This window comes from Chlorocebus sabaeus, chromosome 7 (assembly GCF_047675955.1).
Source record: "Chlorocebus sabaeus isolate Y175 chromosome 7, mChlSab1.0.hap1, whole genome shotgun sequence".
Classification (NCBI taxonomy): Eukaryota; Metazoa; Chordata; class Mammalia; order Primates; family Cercopithecidae; genus Chlorocebus; species Chlorocebus sabaeus.
In genome coordinates this window covers 69,688,244-69,708,395 of record NC_132910.1, presented here as the reverse complement: position 1 = coordinate 69,708,395, position 20,152 = coordinate 69,688,244, and the positions used below count along the sequence as shown (strand labels likewise).

The window sequence follows — 20,152 nt, the reverse complement described above, 5'->3', positions numbered from 1 at the left end:
CTGGCCTCAAACAATCTTCCCATCTTCCAAAATGCTTGGATTACAGGCATGAGCCACCAAGCCCAGCCTAAAGATTCTTATATATATTAGTTTTGCTACTAAGCTGTTTCTTTAGTACAAGCAGTTCTTTAAGCTCTTTTAGAGCCAGGGTCAGCAGTCTATGGCCTACCGCCTATTCAGTAAAGTTTTATTGGAACACAGGAATGCTTATGCATTAACATATTGTCTATGGCTGCTTTTGAAATAAAATGGTAGAGTTGCAACAGAGACTGTACAACCCTCAAAGCCTGAAATTGCTGCTATCTGACTCTTTATAGAGTACACATGTATCAGATGAAAAAATAATGATTTTAAATTATTACCTTTAAAATGCAAATATATAGAAGCAGAGATATAAAAAAGTACATAATATTTTGTTATATTTTAATTTAGTTTCTCTTATTGCATTAATACATTCTATTAAATGAAGTGATTAAGTTAATAAAATAAGAACAAAAACTTAATGGAGGAAATTTCTCAGTGGAACTCAAGAAAATCTTGTCTATTTTTCTGTAGATATCAAACAACTAGCAAATCTCTTTTGTGAAAACCTGAGGTAGTGGGTATTGCTAAAAACAATGCTTCATTGTCCATACTCTACTTCTGCCTGTTGGATTTTATTTGCATTTTCCTTACCTGGTACCAGGAGTATGCTCGGTCTGAAGGGTCAATGAGAATGGTGATAATCTTGGCTTTGGGAACCAGAGAAGCAGCTCTTTTAGGGGCTTCCTCTGAGTGGAAGTAATTGGCACTCTTCTCAAACAAAAAGTCGGTGGTGACATTAGATGGGACTGGGAAGAAATCCATATACCTAAAAAAGGAATATTTTTCTCAAAGTAAGACTATGGTTTATACTCATATTCTGGTGACCAAACATGTTAAAAGTGTCCCACAAATTCATGTGCTTCCTAAACAAAAGCCTTTTTCTTTACAGCATTTGTCCTCTATAGTGAGCAAGAGAAAAATATCCAGAACACTAATAATGTGTTTGGAAGATGTTTTTCTAAGTACATTTTCTTTATGTTTTGCTTAATATCAGGAAAAAATGTAAGTGATAACAAGCACGTAGACGCAGAATGATCAAACTGCAACAGGGATCAAGCTAGCTATATCAAATGTGTCTAAATGTAGAAACACTGTACAGAGAAAATTTCAAGTACTCAAAAAGAAAATTGTATTAAAACAGATGATATGTTCAGTTCAGACATTTTAAAAGGATTTAGAGAAAATATTTTTTACTTTATTGCAAGTGAAATAATTTCTTTTCCACAAATGTATTGTGCCAGTGTTATGTTTACTCACATAGTGTCAAAGATGCAGAGCATATCTGGTATAAATATTGCTTATTTGCTTACTTTTTCTCATATAGAGCCACTTATGTCCCTCTTTAGTATAATTATAAGAGACGTTTAAAAAGTATGTACATTCCAAATATACAATCCTAACAAATTTCCCAAGGTCATGTTCTATATCCTCACCAGTAGACAGAATTCAAATTACCAGCAGAATGAACACAGGGATATCTATAGGTTCAAGCACTGAAATGTAGGATTTCATTTAATGTTCCACCTGAATAAAAGTTGTCAAATACAACTAATTCAGCATATGTTAAGAAATATTTCTGAAGCACTAAGGAACATCTTTTAGAGGAAAAGGGCTTTTTTAGAGCGACTGTAAAAATATAGCTTCTAGGGATTCTTACATTTTATAATAATGGCCTCAGCCTCCATTGCCACCCCCTTCAATTCATAAGCCATTATCACACTGGGCTACCAAGACAAGGTAATTCAATAATTACTCAACAAAAAAGTCATTAATATTCATGAAATGACCTGTTTTTTTTTTTTTTACAGTATCTTGTTTTCTTTTGACCAAAAGATCACATGAGATGTTGGTAGATTTTTGACTGAGATCATATCCTCAAACATGATAAAGCTTCTGGTAGCATTCCAGTTGTTAACATATTGCAAAGTTTAGCTGGTGCAACACAGTGGTATCTTGAGATTCAGAGCAGTAAAGAATCCTTTTATGTTGTCTGGAATTGGCTTGTTGGTGATATGTAATTCTGGCACCCTTTTAGGGAGAAAGAGATATACAAAAATTTCTGGAAGGTTTGATGTGCTATTTGTTCTGGTGTACATTCTATTTACAGAAAGTGCCAAATTTCAGGATACTTCTTATGTAGAAGCTCACACTGGTTCCAGGAGTGCTAAGACTATTTCAAGTGTCTAGTGGTATCTTATTTGGTCCAAGCTTGTCTCAAACCTGCTTGTTCTGAAAAAGGCTTCAAAAATCACAAAAAAGAGCAGAAATTTTAGCTTCTTAAACCTGCCCTACCTTGCTAGAAGTCTTTTATATCTGGAACAGTTTAGGCTTTGAAAACCTCCTCAAGCAAGTCTGGATCTTGGACCTATAATGTGTTGATTTTGCCAGGCTCCAGGGGCTCATGGAGAGGGCAGGGCACAGCTCTTGTTTGCTTATGTGTCTGCATCTTTCTAGTGTAGTGGCTGGCACTTACAGGTACTTGTAAGATGTTTCATGAATAGAGAAGCAAATAAAAGGTTCATATTTTTAGTATGGGACCTGGAAGCTCCATAAATAGGCTCACATTTAGAGAATGTAAATTCAGGTTATTCAAAGAATTAGTGAGCAAACTGGAAGTGTTTTAACAATGCGGGGATTAAAAGCAAATGCCTCCCTTAAGTTTTCCTACTTCTATAAAACATAAAACTTCAGCATTTTCTTTTACCTAAAAAATGGAATTTTTTTTTTGCAATACTCCACATTTATTCATTTATTTGTTATTTGGGTTGACCCTGAGTATTTCTTACTTTTTTTTTTTGGAGACAGAGTCTCCTTCTGACTGGAGTACAATGGCACCATCTCGGCTCACTACAACCTCTGCCTCCCAGGTTCAAGTGATTCTCCTGCTTCAGCCTCCTGAGTAGATGGAATTACAGGCACCTACCAACATGCCCAGCTACTTTTTGTATTTTCAGTAGAGACTGGTTTTGCCATATTGACCAGATGACCAATATGACAAACTCCTGACTTCAGATGATCTGCCCGCCTTGGCCTCCCAAAGTGCTGGGATTACAGGGATGAGCCTGTGTGCCCGGCCGGACTTTTCGTTCCTATCAGAGTACCTAGCCACATGATGATCAAAACATATTTTTGAAAGGTTTATGGTAAAAAAATTAAGAATAACTCTTGCAATAATTTTTTACCATAAATTTTTCAAAAATATGTTTTTTGAAAAAAAAGTCCTAGAGAATCCAACTATTGACAGGAATGTAATACTAATACATTCTTGTCCACCTCCAAAGCAGTTTTTATTCAGTCCTTTTAGTCCTGATGTTAACATCATTTTATTCTATAATTATATACTGGCATATATATTTTAGTCAGTGGTCAAATACAGCTGAAGTAGTCGATGGTTTCTTTTCTTTTTTTTGAGACAGGGTCTCACTCTGTCGCTTAGGCTGGGGTGCGGTGGTGCAATCGCAGCTCACGGCAGCCTCAACCTCTATGGGCTCAGGTGATCCTCCCATCTCAGTCTCCCAAATTAGCTTAGACTACAGGTGCACACCACCATGCCTGGATAATTCTTGTATTTTTGGTAGAGATGGGGTCTTCCTATGTTGCCCAGGCTAGTCTCAAACTCCTGACTTCAAGTGATCCACCCACTTTAGCCTCCCAAAATGCTGGGATTACAGATGTGAGCCACTGTGCCTGGCCACTGATGATGGTTTCTTGATTTTCCAGCTGTTATTTAACACCACACAATTAATCAAAATATCAAACCCTGAACTGAAAAATTGGCAGTGAGATATATAACAATTAGAATATACATAAATCCTAGTAGGTGCTCAAATTATACTCAATCCATTCCTTTTCCTTTCCATTCTGACTTCTCATAAGCAGCTCCTCAGGGGGTTGATAATTAGAAAATTGAGATCATGCAATCTGACAACAGAGATATATATGACTATGCTAAAATACATGCAAAATCTATTTATGCTGTAGAATTATTATAATTCACTCATTTATACCACTCTCTGTCCAGCATTACACCTTCATAGCAAGACCTTTAGATACATTTTATGGTTAACATGTTAGTTTGTACCATCTATCTCTACTACATGAGTGTATTTTGTGTATTCTGACATTTTTACTTTTTAAATGTTTTCTTTAGATGGTTGATATATTTCTAATTTTGATTCAAAGGGGAAAATTAAATTCTGTGTATTGTTGATAGTTTTTTTATAGCTTTGATTACTCATGTAATACACAAACATTTCTAGTTTTATTTATTTTTCCTTTTATGTGCCAAAGAAAATAGAAAATTACATATGTTGGCTATAGTATCACTTAATAAAAAGTGCACAAGAAGAAAAAGATATGAAAATTTTTTTCCCTTACTAGTAGAGAGGAATTAAATTTCTAAATATTATGCTATTCTTCTGACTTAATATCTATAATTACCATCGAGAAAATTAATGACAATTGAAATTACATGTGATCCTCTTGGGGAAACAAGTCTCTTTATAAACTAAGAAGAGTTTGTTCTGAAAAATTTCTGAGCCCCTTTACGATATTCAATCAATTTCCAAGGCACAGAGGTTAACATTTATTTTAGATGTTTCTAAATATTAGTGCTAAGTTTATACTGTGCACAGTACATAAACTTTTAGATTTATACTAATAACCCATCTTACCAATCAATCCCCCTGTGGTAGTTATTTCTATTAAAGAACTGTACCTCCTCAAAGGTTTTTGGGCTGGGGGAGTTACTAAGGATGGAAGGATGCATAACCAGGAACAAATACAAAGCAGTGGTACCTGGAAAGATAATAGAGGTTCAGAAATTAATTAAATGAAAACACAATTTCCTATGATTAGCACTTTAAAGTCATTAATAAATATTACAATGATCCAAACAGAGTTGTTACAACTACTCCTTGAAATAACTTGAATGGATAATCAGCAGTTTAACAGAAGCAGGTTCTAAAAAAATGGAGACAGTGTGGTGTGAAAATAGGCCTGTTGCAGGGATTGAGAGAACTGGCTTTCAGTCTCAGTTCAATGACTGATTTGTCTGTGACTTTGTCTTTTAGCTTCTGTTTGTCTCAGTTTTCTTTTTCTTTTCCTTTCTCCTTCCTTTCTTCTCTCTCTCCTTCCTTCCTTCCTTCCTTCCTTCCTTCCTTCCTTCCTTCCTTCCTTCCTTCCTTCCTTCCTTCCCTCCTTCTTTTTTTTGACAGCATCTTACTATATTGCCCAGGCTGGAGTGTGGTGGTGCAATCATGGCTCACTACAATCTTGACACCAGGCTCACGGGATCCTCCTGTCTCAGCCTCCCAAGTAGCGGTGACTACAGGCATGCACCGCTGTGCCAGGCTAATTTTAAAATTTCTAAAAATTTTTTAGTAGAGATGAGGTCTCGCTATGTTGCTCAGGCTGGTCTTGAACACTTGAGCTCATGCAATCCTCCCGCCTCGGCCTCTTGAAGTGCTGGGATTACAGGAGTGAGCCACCTCTCTTGGCCTGTCTCAGCTTTCTTAATGGAAAATCACCTGCCTACTTATTTCATAGATTTTCTCTGAGAATGAAAAGACATGTACTTGAAGACATTTTGACAGTAATAAGGCATTATATAAATGAAATATATTATTATTTAATATATTACATTACTAAAATCAATACTTGGGTTCTCATATTAAGTTCTTCTTGAGGCCTATGAAAGCTAAGTAAACTCAAGACAGAATTTAATCTTTCCACAAGTTTGCTTAAGCTTGAATGTACTTATATTTTTTATAAAAGTAGTGTCAAAAATTGCTTAAATTGCTAAATTTGAAAAAAAAATAGTGCCCTTAGAGACGTAACTTATAGAATTTGCATTTACTAGGGAAGAGAATGGTATATCACAGGTACACATCTATATTTGTGACTGTTGGGGAGCAAGGGTGTGACTTTTCAAAAAGTGTGCAATGTCATAAACTGTACAATTAGTGTTTTATAAGACTAAATGAGGAGATAAAGGGTGCAGCTTAGTCAGTCTGGTACAAGAGAAAGTAAGGCAGTTTTGGGTTCAGTTTGTCAAAGGTTTAGCCATATATTTAATATTTGTAACTGTGACTGTGTTTAAAAGATCATAATATAAAAGCATTTCTACATATTGGCTACCCCTAAGAGAGAAATATACTATTATTTACACTGTTATACAATCTGTGGAGCAGGATTTGAAAATTATATTCCAAGTCAATAGCTAGCGATAGTAATAAGACATGGCCTTGTAATATTTCTCTCACTTGGATAAATTGCTACTCTAATTTTGCTTAGTAATTATGTCATGTTGCCATTTGTACAAAACTTTGAATTTTCTTATTTTTCAGATAAGCTTTCTTTCTTTTCTTTCTTTTATTTTTTTTTGAGATGGAGTCTCGCTCTGTTGCCCAGGCTGGAGTGCAGTGGCGTGATCTTGGCTCACTGCAACCTCTGCCTCTTGGGCTCAAGCGAATCTCCTGTCTAAGCCTCACGAGCAGCTGTGATTACAGGCGCCAGCCACCATGCCAGATAATTTTTGTATTTTTGGTAGAGACAGGGTTTCACCATGTTGGCTAGGCTGGTCTCGAACTCCTGACCTCAGATGATCCACCCACCTAGGCTTCCCAAAGTGCTGAGATCACAGGCATGAGCCACTGTGCCCAGTCCTTAAATAGTATTAATATGGAAGTAAGGTAGTATTTTAGTGTTTATTTACTTAAATGGTACAAATATGGCAATATTTAAGTAAATAAATACTATTTAAGTATTTATAAATTAAGCTTTCTTTAATATTTATTTACTTAAATCTACCATATCTATACAATAGAAAAATTGTTAAAATAACTGTCAACAGCAATATTGTCTTAAAAAATGAATTGAAAGAGGTAGTCTTCCTAGATTATATCTGAACCAAACAATGAACACTGTAATCATAGATCATTATAGGGAATAAAACACAGTAATCTATGATATAAAAATGTGCTTCACAAGCTTGCCTTAAAACAGTGCTCCTCTAAGTAGTATGTATTAGATTCATCTGGTGGGCTTGTTAAAACACAGATAGCACAGCCCTATCCCAGTATCTCTGATTCAGCAAGTCTTTGCTGAATTTGCACTTTTTTTTTTTTTTTTTTACAGGAGTCTCGCTCTGTCACCCAGGCTGGAGTGCCGTGGCGCGATCTCGGCTCGCTGCAAGCTCCGCCTCCCGGGTTCACGCCATTCTCCTGCCTCAGCCTCCCGAGTAGCTGGGACTGCAAGCGCCCGCCACCACACCTGACTAATTTTTTTGTATTTTTAGTAGCGACGGGGTTTCACCGTGTTAGCCAGGATGGTCTCAATCTCCTGACCTCGTGATTCACCCGTCTCGGCCTCCGGAAGTGCTGGGATTACAAGAGTGAGCCACCGCGCCCGGCCTGCACTTCTAGTAAGTTTTCTGGTGATGCTTATGCTGCTGCTCTGGCAACCACCCTTGAGAATCACTGACTTAGAATCTAACTGTGAAGCAATATCTAAAATTTATTGGAGGAAAAAAGCTCCATTACATGAAATCCATAGTAAAGTAGAAAGTAGTAAAGTAGAAAGAGCATGTTCTTTGAAGTCAGGTAAATTCTAGGATCAAGATTTTTATTCTTGTACTTACCAGCTGTGTGAATTTGAACAAAAATTATTTACAACCTCTCTTGAGTCTTAGTTTTTCCATCTGTGTAGTGGGGAAGAAAATACTTAGCTATCAGTGTTCTATGAGGATTAGCAAGGTAACCTAGGTGAAATCACCTAAAGAGTGCCATATCTGAATATCTAAAAGGCATTTTTCAGATAAAAACTTTACTGAGATATAGCTTAGAATTATAATACATAAATATATAAATACATTTAAATCTCAATTATACATGTGAGATATAATCCAGAAAAATGCATGAGGAATTTTAAAAATTAAAAATAACAAATATTTTTGGAAATAAGTATTGCCATTATAATGTGAGAAAAAAAGCAGAGAGATTAATTCCTTTCTTAGATCAACTGAAAACATTATTTTCTGAATCTTATTTTTAAGAATTGTATTAAATACATTTGTTCACTTTTAATAGCGTTTCATGATCAGCATTAATTAGACAAACAGAAAAAATGGATATAATCTAATTATTTTGCATAGTCAGTAAAAGGCATAATGAAATGTATCAGTGTTAAAAAATTGTTAAGTTGTGGTTTCTGAATTCTGTCTTTGCCTGTACATATTCTTGGGTCTGAATAAACTGTCCTGCATATGTATTTTGTGAGTGGTAACTCAACTACATAATCATAGACACACATTTAAATAACCATCTATAAATCTTCAGTTTTATATTTTTTGTCAGTCTTAACACTGAAATATTTGAATATCGAGATAACTAGAAATCTGTGCAAAATTATCCAGAAAAATACTTTTTATTTTTCGAGACAGAGTCTCACTCTGTTGTCCAGTCTGGAGTGCAATGATGCAATCTTGGCTCACTGTAACCTTTGCCTCCCAGGTTCAAACAATTCTCATGTCTTAGCCTGCTGAGTACCTGGGACTATAGGCGCACACCACTACGCCTGGCTAATTTTTGTATTTTTAGTAGTGATGGAGTTTCACCGTATTGGTCAGGTTGGTGTCGAACTCCTGACGTCAGGTGATCCACCCGCCTTGGCCTCCCAAAGTGCTAGGATTACAGGTATGAGCCATTGCGCCTGGCCCAGAAAAATACTTTTCACAAAAGTACAGTTAAAAATGAAGCTATTTAATTCTCATGTCACTGATATGAGAAAACACTTTAATTAAAAAATCAATTTCACAAAATATGGATATATACAGCAACATGAATCTCAAAAGTGTTATGCTAAATGAAAGATGTCAGATACAAAAGACTACACACTACATGCTTCCATTTACATGAAGTTCTAGAAAAGGTAAAACTGTAGTGGTAGAAAGTAGTTGCTTGTGGCTGGGGATGTGGTGGGGATTGAGGGGGATACACTGCAAAGGAACAAGGATAAATTTTTTTTAGGCTGACAACTGTTCTGTGTTTTGAATGTGGTGGTGGACACAACTGTGTGCAATGTTCAAAATTCAGCTAATTGTACATTCAAAATGGCTGGATTTTATTGCATGTAAATTACGTTCAGCAAAACTGGGAAAAATCAATTTCTATAAAAAAGAATCAATTTGTATAAAAGGTCTTTTCCAACGACAAATGCCATATCCAAATTGTAACAAACACTTGGACACCCAATTGAGTTTAAGAGGACAAGTGATAACTCTACCATCTAACCATGATATCAAAATGTCTGCATATCCAGCACAACACGAAGGAAGTGAATCCTACAGGACTTTCTAAAGCAAAATGCTACCAAGCCTTCAGGATGTGATCAGTCTTGACAAGTTTATGTGATGACAGTGGGAGTTCGCTGAAGAGATTTTAGTTTAAATGTTTTCCTAGTTGTCTTTTCACTTTAGATAGATAAGGACAAGTGAAATAAATGACAAGAAAAATGTAAGTATTTGCCATATTTATTATTGTTTTCAGATCGATATCTGCAAATGACATTAAGGAAAAAGATGGACATGCTAAACTCCCTGGGTACATTGCACAGAATTTTCCTCAGTTATTTCTAGATCAATGAGGAGAGGAAATGTATTCTCCTTAGCAAGCAATATGATGTTCACTGTTTTCTGTGAAGCCAGTAACCAAGGGCCCCAAATAATTTATCACGCAGGATATAGCATGAATGTCTGGTAGTTTAAAGCTTCCATGAGGCTTCGTTTTAATATTGATTCTTAGAAACAAGAAGTTTATAGGCCGGGTGCGGTGGCTCATGCCTGTAATCCCAGCACTTCGGGAGGCCGAGGCGGGCAGATCACAAGGTCAGGAGATCGAGACCATCCTGGCTCACACAGTGAAACCCGGTCTCCACTAAAAATACAAAAAAATTAGTCAGGCATGGTGGCGGGCGCCTGTAGTCCCAGCTACTCGAGAGGCCGAGGCAGGAGAATGGCGTGAACCCGGGAGGCGGAGCTTGCAGTGAGCCAAGATCACTGCCACTGCACTCCAGCCTGGGCGACAGAGCGAGACTCCATCTCAAAAAAAAAAAAAAAAAAAAAGTTTATGGGGAAAAAAATTGCACATCATTTTTAAGAAAAGGTGCAAAAGATTTCTCCTGGGTATGAATAAACACCTTTCTTAGCACAAAGTTTTGTGTATGTCTAGGAATTCTGCTTGTGAAATATCTTTTAGACTTTTAAAAAGTAGTCATCTCTGCAATAAATAGTTTACAAATAAACAATATTAGGAAAATGGCAGCCTAAGGGACTATTTTTCTAGCAGGGATTTATTATAAAGAGTTGTAGGTACTTATCTGTGTCCCTCTTGACTTTTGATATAATCCTGTCACTGATTAGCTTTGATTTTAGAAGTGTTAATTAAATACTTTTCAATGAAAACATTTGGGAGAAAAAAAATGTGCCACCAAATTGACTGCTGGATATTTGAACAGTGTGACATCTGTTTTATTCTTTTCACCTAAAAAACACTTTGTTAAGCATTTAGGTACATTACTGAGCTAAATGAAAATGATGTCAGAGAAAAACGTTATTCATTCATTAGCAGTCATGGGAGGTTTACAAACTTATTGTGACAATAACTCATTGTCTAGTCATCAGAAATTTTACACTGGTTAATCATAACATAAAAAGTTCTCACCAGTTTTCTGGGGTCCTATTACCAAGAATTTTGGTAAGCGATCGCAAGTTTTTTCTTTAGACCAAATGTCTCTGTGGCGTTTGTCGTCGCAAGGATTCTAAACAGGAGAAGAACATAGAGATGTAGTTTTTTCAAGAATGTGCCCATTGTGTGCCAGCGTTTCCAACTTGTGTTCTTTAAAAGTATACCAGGAAACGCTGGGATAAAAACATAGGCTCTTTTAAAAAAATGAAAGCCCTGAAGTGGCATCATGGAAGTTCTGAATAACTCCCTTCCATCGTGAGGCTGAGAGTCTACAGAGGAGACTGGAGATGGGCAGTATTTCCACTTTGGGTAAACAGTCTCAAAGCATGAACAGTTTAATTGGCTACTAGCAGTTCTATTTATTTTTTAAATAGTTTACTGGACAGAGAGTATGCTTCCTGCTAACCTAAAAGATGATACACTCTTAGTATTCAATGTATAACTGAAATATAAGTTGTCAGATCTTTATTCTAAGTAACTTTGAACTTTCCAGCTGTGCTTCAAAGGGATAGGGATCTGGCAAAAATACTACTATCTAAAGAGTAGATACCTCTCAGCTGCCATCAAAGCTTGATGAATGTGTATCTAAAAACGTAATTTTATAGACTATGATGCTAGAAAGTCCTAAGTTTTAGCAAAAGGGAATAATGAGGGCGAATTACTACCTTAGGGATTCTGCTTTTGGTGTATAATATTTAACGCCAACATCCACCACACAAGTCCTACTTAGAACAGCCTTCATTTTAAGAACAAAGTATATATTATGTAGAAAAGGAGGAAGAATTACAGTACCTTTAATATTATTTCAGGAATGGACAAACAGTACCACTTTTTATTTTTAGTCAGTTAATACCATAGGTATGTGAAGTTAAATAAGACTTCTGCTTATTTTTAATAAGCAACAGATGCTAAGACTAAAGTGAGAGTATTCTTTTTGGCTGTTCTTCTGAAAAAGTTTAAAACTTGTCACCTGAAATAATGATTTCAGTTTAAAAGTAAGGTTAAATTAGCAGGAAAATTGCATGTCTTTCCATTGGCTAACATTTGTGATGTTTTGTGGTAGTTAAAATGAACAGATGCTTGTTAAAATGAAGAGATGCTTGTTGAAACAACGGAAAAGTAATATGCAGTCGTAAGTCCACAACCACCAACCTTAACCTGCTAAATGTGCAGTTGTTATGGAGTTACCTGTGTGTGCTCAGGAGGTAATCAACTTACGGTTGAAAGGTGAATGCATTGAATATAAAGTTCAGAGTTAACAAATTCAATCTGTGGTAAAAATTTACTGAGGTCTACTTCTGATGATTGTTACTGTTTTACCATCAGCTGTGTCTGTAACTCTAGTAGCGTTGAAAACAGTGATTAGGAAGCACAACTTTTGAAGCCAGATGGCCTACAACTGATTCCTGCTCTGCCACACACTAGCTATGTGACCTTGCTTAATTGACTTAGCCTTTCTTTGCTTCAGTTTCTTCATCGGTAACATGCAAATCATAACTGTACCTACCACGTAAGGTAGTTGCGAGGATTAAATGAGTTAATACATGTAAAGTGCCCAGTCTGACATATAGTAAGCAAGATGTAATTATTTGCCAAGATTATTATTTTTCACAGATCATGGAGTGGACAATTTAAATTCAAAGTTGTTCCTGCAATTAATTCTATGATACATAAGAGTCTATGCTTTGAAATCTAGGTTACCCCCATGGTCATCTGAATATGCCATATTCATGTGGTATTTTATCTTAAGAAGCTCAGTGATTTTCCCATGAAATGCTTTCCCCCATATTAATCCCCTATTAATACTTCTGAAAGCTGTCCACATTCAGCGGCTCTTGGCTGTTGGTGTACCTTATGGTTCAGAAGGCAGATGTCAGTTCTGAACTCTTCTCAGAGATCCTTTAATATGGTTTAACCATTAAAGATATGGGGATGTGTTCAAAGGCTACCTGCCTAACAAACGACCTGTTTGCCATCTTCTACTCTTCCAGCCTATTGCAACATGTAGATTTATCTCTCACCCCTGATTGAAGACATTATATCCACTGAATCCATCACTGAACTTTCTGAATCCCATGATTTCCAACGCGCAAGGGAACAGGGAATTGAGAGCAATATGTAGCAATGATAAAAGACTACAGTTTAGGAAGGAGTAGTTTCTCAAATTTGCTAACATTTCCAAAATGCAGGTTTTTTCAGGTGGCTTCACTTTTCACATTTGGAATATCTCACAGAATTATGTTCCTGGAATTAATGGGTTATATCAATGATTGAATTAATTTTACCTGCCAGAGAGGGTCTTTCTGATCAGGAAACAGCTCAAAATACTTGTGGGCCAGTTGTACTGGAGGCAGAGTCTGAAGTCGCAGATTGGTCCAGCTCTTCACAAAGTTGGCCAGATTAACAAATGTATATAATCCCAGTCGGTCATTCCCATAGTTGGACAAATGGGTCATGAAAATGCTGATCTGAAAAAAGCAAATGAACTTCAGTGTAAATAACATTTATTTTGACACTAGAGGGCAGTATAATCACAGCGATGCTAGTTTTTTTCCTAAAGTAGTCTGCGCAGGGTTTCAATTCATGGTGTGTTTTTGGATTTGGGACATATCCCTCAAACCCGCATTATATTAATACATACTGGAGGATGTGTTATCAGCAAGACTTGAGCATTTTTTCCCTGAAATTTTCATATATTTCATAACAAAAAATACATTCAACATCAATAGCTGCCGTATACCCATGTTGGTGCAATAAGACTGTTGTTGAATAACATAACCTGTATGTTTCTCAAGCCCTTTTTCACATTCTTTAGTTCCATTATTCCCAATATAAAACACCTCCTTTAAGAAAAATCTTTAACTATTGGCTAGATAAAATTGACTCTTCCTATGGAAGCAGCTGACCTAGATTGAATCCATGCATTCAAAGAAAATCACAGCAAGTGTGGGAAATTTTTTACAATAAAATAAATTTGAACTCTGCAGGTTAGACTGCATTGGTCTAGGATGTAAATGTAGAATGAGTATTTGTAAAACTATTGCTTTAAGTGAATGCAGATAATTTTTGTTGGTTAGTGTTGACAAATGAATTCTTCTGCATGGGATTTTTAATGGCAAAGAAAACCTTTGTGGCATTTATGCTGCTATAAAAAAGATCATAAAAATAATTCATGTGATAATAGTACTTTTGGAAAATATATAATGTCATGTGAATGAATAGTAACAATGGTTTACTATAATCACAATAATGAGTTTAATAGGTCATTCATTAAGAGACTGAAAGAAATATTCAAGAAAATTCATTGAGGTAATGTGACAGAGCTGAAAGGAAAAGTTATACTAAGATTTAATACAATAAAAAAGAAAAATGTAATTACTTAACAACTATGAATAAGAGGAAGTAGTAATATCCTATGGAACAAATCCTGCAGGCTTTTACATAAAAAGCTTCATTGTGATCAAGAATATTTGCATTTCTATTCACTCTGCCTGAACATATTTTAAATCTTTGAACTTTTGCAAACAAAATATTTTGTGAGTGATTTAAAATAGCTATCTGTACCGGCAGACCAATGTAGTCATGGAATTGGGAAGTATGCCTTTTACCATTTTGGATCTTTCTAAAAAAACGAGACTTTAAAAATTAAACCTGCTGGTTATTTTTTAATAGTAACTTCAATACTGTGACTTAAATTTCCTCTTTTTCTCCTGAAAAATTTATCAGAACATTAGGTGATTGAGAAACTTATGAAAATCTTTCTTAAATTTGGAAGTTTTTTTCTAATGTCTGTTGGAGGTGGTCTTTACTCATTTGTTTTACATGCCACATTTTTCAGTGTACCTTAATAAGATAGCAAAATGATACTTCTGTTCACCTTTCTCCTAAAATTTTTTTAAATACAATTTTAAAAACATGTATTTTTAACCTAGTTAGTAAGTTCAAATTTCTTGCTTTATTTTTATGAAAGATTTGTCAGTAAGTCTGTATGTGTCATATTTCACTTGAATAATATCTGCATGGGACAGAAAATGGGAAACAGAGATAATATATAACCTTGTGATACTAATACATTTGAAATCCCTTTGAACTCACTTTTTAACCTCAGAAAACATTTTTATTCTGACAATTAAAGCAGAGAGCTACTCTCTACCTGCATAACCATGGAAAGTAAAAAAAATGCTACTCTTTCTGATAAAGACAGACAGAACCCAAAATGATTTATGAGCTGGTAAAGAACATTGCTTTTCATGAAACTGAACCTGATTTGCAAGAATTCAGGTGATACTTATAAGGTGTTGAACTTAGTCCTATAAAAGAAAACCTACTTAGCCTCCAAGCATGGAAATTTTCCCAAATGTTCAATTCTATTTTTATATTCACACTTTAATATAATGCATAGTGCACCACAAGCTAAAGGATGGTTTAATGTTTTTGTAATGCATGTCACCTTATGATCCTTTTAGACTTTGGACTCAAGCCTGAGATTTGTTTTGTGCTCCTAAAGAAATACAAGTCCATAAGGGAATATAATTTGTCAGGACATAATACATTTCAATTTCTTTTTGAACTTTTTTTTTCATGAATCACAATATTTTCTCTAGACATGGAATATTGCACATCTCTTGCTGAACATGTAACCTCTCTAAGTTTTCTTTGTTACTTTTTTGTTAGGAAGGTATGCACATTAAGCAGGAGAATTGACAAAAACAGATATATAACGAGAATGTTTTGGTCCAAAAGTTAGCTTGCTTTCTAGACAGCATTTCTTCCTTACCTATGTACTGACCTATGACATTTATAATGTCATTTCACTTCTTGGTAATTCCTCACCTGACAACAATTTCTGTACAGCATAGAAGGAAACAAAGACAAGGCTTGAAAAGGCTGCTAGTTCAGGAGAAGTAGATATTAGTTTTTTCCTAAAGGTGATACTTCTACAATTTTAAGAGTACTTCAGGACTGAGGTTTTATTTTTGTTTTATTTATTTATTTTTTAAAGATGGAATTGGTCAAAATAGATTATTTTCTTTATACTTGTAGATTCCAATGAGAAGGAAAGTGTCAATAGAAGTGACAACTGCATTTATAAAACAATTTTTGCTATAAACACACTATAAGTAATTAGTTGTCACCAAAAGGACTAATTAGCTGCTTAAAACTCACATAATTTGAAACTCTGCCAAAGGCATTATGTTTATCTGACTAATAACTGAAAAAATTGTTTCTAGTCTGTGAGATATAGATGTGTAGAGCAAGATGGTTATCTGTGAATTTTTTTCTGTAAAAAGGGAAAAGGTAAATATCAAATACCACATACGTCAGTATTTATGAGAAAGGAAACAGATACCGTTTGTCAAAGTGTAACTAAGAGAAAAATGTGGGAAGCTTTATTTGTACTTTCTAGCATCAACCCTGTGGATCTATTAAGCTGTAAGTATGGGGGGATGAATGGCTCACTGCCAAGAATAAAAAGCAAAACATAGGTCCTGGTGCAAACACTGTTGACAATACAGTAAGTATTCTCTTTCTTTGGGGAAGGCTGGGAACAGGAGAGGAAATGTGGATGTGAAAAAGTATGCTAGTTATTATAAACTATGCCTTTCATGACCATGCTGCTCAGTTGAAATCCACAAATATTTTTCTGATTATTCTGCTATTTGCCAGATGCTCTGCTTCACTCGGAGGGTGCAAATATAAATATGCTGTTCATTCTTTTAAGTTTTGTTCATGAAAAGAGTCAGAATTCAGAAGTTCTCTTTTCATAGCAATCTATGAGTTTACAGCAAACTCTTTCTCTCAGCCAACCTGTTTTGTTTTGCTTTAGTATCCTTCTGGGTGACCATAGATTCAAAAGGTTTAGGATATATACAAGTCAACTGGGAAGTTTTAAAACATTCTGATCACCAGTCTTTATACTCATAGATTCTGATTTTTAGGTCTGGAGGAGGTCCTGGTACCTGCATTTTAATCATCTCTAGTGGTCTTGATGCAGGTGTCATTGGAATACAGTTTGAGAAAACCTGGCTAGACCCAGTTCTCCCAGAGAAACTTTTATTTTCCATAGAAATGTATATTTTATTCATACAGAAAAGATTCAGGTCATCAAACCCATTGGTTGCTTTGTAGTAGCTTTGAACACATTTGAACACATTTTAAAAACAAGCATGTTTTATTAAGTTCATAAAAATATTTCAATGTCCTAGACTTAGAGTTGTCCTTAGTACAAAACACAACTTGGTAAGCGCCATTGGCCATGCCTTTCGAGGGCTTCTGTACTGCTGACAGATGTGTGGTGATGCTCAGAAGATTGCTATGAACACAGAACTGGTTCATACAGACATGTGAATTTGGCTTCTAATTCCCTTCAATCCTGTTTATTTTATTTTTAAATTTTACTTTAAGTTCCGGGATACAAGTGAAGAACATGTAGGTTTGTTACCTAGGTATACATGTGCCATGGTGGTTTGCTGCCTATCAATCTGTCATCTAGGTTTTAAGCCCCATATGCATTAGCTATTTGTCCTAATGCTCTCCCTCCCCTAGTCCCCATCCCTTAACTGGCCTCGGTGTGTTTTTCCCCTCTCTGTGTCCATGTGTTCTCATTGTTCAGCTCCCTCTTATGAGTGAGAACATATGGTATTTGGTTTTCTGTTCTTGTGTTAGTTTGCTGAAGATGTTGACTTCCAGCTTCATGTCCTTGCAAAGGACACGATCTCATTCCTTTTTATGGCCGTATAGTATTCCATGGTTTATATGTACCACATTTTCTTTATCTAGTTGATCATTGATGGGCATTTGGTTCGGTTCCAAGTCTTTGCTATTGTAAACAGTGCTGCAGCAAACATATGTGTGCATTTGTCTTTATAGTAGAATGATTTATATTCCTTTGGGTATATACCCAGTAATGGGATTGCTGGGTCAAATGGTATTTCTGGTTCTAGATTGTTGAGGAATTGCCACACTGTCTTCCACAATGGTTGAACTAATTTACATTCTTACCAACAGCGTAAAAGTGTTCCTATTTCTACACAGCCTCACCAGTGTGAGATGGTATTTTACTGTGGTTTTGATATGCATTTCGCTAATGATCAGTGAGCTTTTTTTCATATGTTTATTGGCCACATAAAAGTTTTCTTTTGAGAAGTGTCTGTTTATATCCTTTGCCCATTTTTTTTTTTTTGATGAGGTTGTTTTTTTCTTGTAAATTTGTTTAAATTCCTTGTGGATTCTGAATATTAGACCTTTGTCAGATGGGTAGACTGCAAAAATTTTCTGCCATTCTGTAGGTTGCCTATTCACTCTGATGATAGTTTCTTTTTCTGTGCAGAAGCTCTTTAGTTTAATTATATTCCCATTTGTCAATTTTGGCTTTTGTTGCAATTGCTTTTGGTGTTTTAATCATGAAGTCTTTGCGCATGCCTATGTCCTGAATGATATTGCCTAGGTTTTCTTCTAGAGTTTTTATGGTTTTGGATTTTACATTTCTCTTTAATCCATCTTGAGTTTTGTATAAAGTATAAGGAAGGAGTTCAGTTTCTGTTTTCTGCATATGGCTAGCCAGTTTTTCCAGTACCATTTATTAAATAGAGAATCCTTTCCCCATTGCTTGTTTTTGTCAGGTGTGTCAATAATCAGATGGTTGTAGATGTGTGGTTGTTATTTCTGAGGTCTCTGTTCTGTCTCTGTTCTGTTCCATTGGTCTGTATGTCTGTTTTGGTACTAGTACCATGCTGTTTTGTTACTGTGGCCTTGTAATATAGTTTGAAGTCAGGTAGCATGATGCCTCCAGCATTGTTCTTTTTGCTTAGGATTGTCTTGGCTATATTGGATCTTTTTTGGTTCCATATGAAATTTTAATTAATGTTTTTTTTTTTTCTAATTCTGTGAAGAATGTCAGTAGTAGTTTGAAGGGAATAGCATTGAATCTATAAATTACTTTGGGCAGTATGGCCATTTTAATGGTATTGATTCTTCCTATCCGTGAGTATGGAATATTTTTCCATTTACTTGTGTCCTCTTTGATTTCCTTGAGCAGTGGTTTGTAGTTCTCCTTGAAGAGGTCCTTCACATCCCTTGTAAGTTGTATTCCTAGGTATTTTATTCTCTTTGTAGCAATTGTAAATGGGAGTTCATTCATGATTTGGCTCTCTGCTTGTCTATTGTTGATGTATAGGAATGCTTCTTTTGGCACATTGATTTTATATCCTGAGACTTTACTGAAGTTACTTACCAGCTTAAGGAGTTTGGGGCTGAGACGATGGGGTTTTCTAAGTATAGAATCATGTCATCTGCAAACAGAGACAATTTGACTTCCTCTCTTCTTATCTGAATACCCTTTATTTCTTTCTGTTGGCTGATTGTCCTGGCCAGAACTTCCAATACTATGTTGAATAGCAGTGGTGAAAGAGGGCATCCTTGTCTTGAGCCAGTTTTCAAGGGAATGCTTCCAGCTTTTGCCCATTCAGTATGATATTGGCTGTGGGTTTGTCATAAATAGCTCTCATTATTTTGAGGTATATTCCATCAATACCTTGTTTATTGAGAGTTTTTAACATAAAGGGATGTTGAATTTTATCAAAGGCCTTTTCTGCATCTTTTGAGATAATCGTGTGGTTTTTGTCATTGGTTCTGTTTATGTGATGGATTACATTTATTGATTTGCATATGCTGAGCCCACCTTGAATCCTAGGGATGAAGCTGATTTGACTGCGGTGGATAAGCTTTTTGATGTGCTGCTGGATCTGGTTTGTCAGTATTTTACCGAGGATTTTCGCATCGATGTTCATTAGGGATATTGGCTTGAAGCTTTCTTTTTTTGTTGTCTCTCTGCCAAGTTTTGGTATCAGGATGATGCTGACCTCATAAAATGAGTTCAAGAAGAGTCTCTCCTTTTCAGCTGTTCGGAATAGTTTCAGAAGGAATGATACCAGCTCCTGTTTTTACCTCTGATAGAATTCAGCTGTGAATTAGTCTGGTCTTGGGCTTTTTTTTGGTTGGTAGGCTATTAATTACTGCCTCAATTTCAGAACTTGTTATTGGTCTATTCAGGGATTCGACGTCTTCCTGGTTTAGTCTTGGGAGGGTGTATGTGTTCAGGAATTTATCAATTTCTTGTAGATTTTCTAGTTTATTTGCATAGATGTGTTTATAGTATTCTCTGATGGTAGTTTTTATTTCTGTAGGGTCAGTGGTGATATCCCCTTTTTCATTTTTTATTGTGTCTATTTGTCAATCCTGTTTTTTACCAAAGCAAAATTTTCCATTTCTCCATGTACCTTTCAGATGCATGTTAACTTATGAGTTCTCTATTTAAAAGGCTGCCT

At 35.6% G+C, this 20,152-nt stretch overlaps 1 protein-coding gene across 1 annotated transcript in view; it reads right to left on the bottom strand.

Annotated features, from left to right (window-relative positions):
* LOC103236166 (N-deacetylase and N-sulfotransferase 3) overlaps window positions 1-20,152 on the bottom strand; it is a 210,918-nt gene that overhangs the window by 20,760 nt on the left and 170,006 nt on the right. The window contains exons 7-10 of the mRNA XM_007999649.3: window positions 13,112-13,294; window positions 10,803-10,899; window positions 4,758-4,881; window positions 676-850 (exon numbers count right to left, since the gene is read on the bottom strand). Of these exons, the coding sequence (XP_007997840.2) occupies window positions 676-850; window positions 4,758-4,881; window positions 10,803-10,899; window positions 13,112-13,294 (579 nt within the window). The remainder of the gene's footprint in view (window positions 1-675; window positions 851-4,757; window positions 4,882-10,802; window positions 10,900-13,111; window positions 13,295-20,152) is intronic.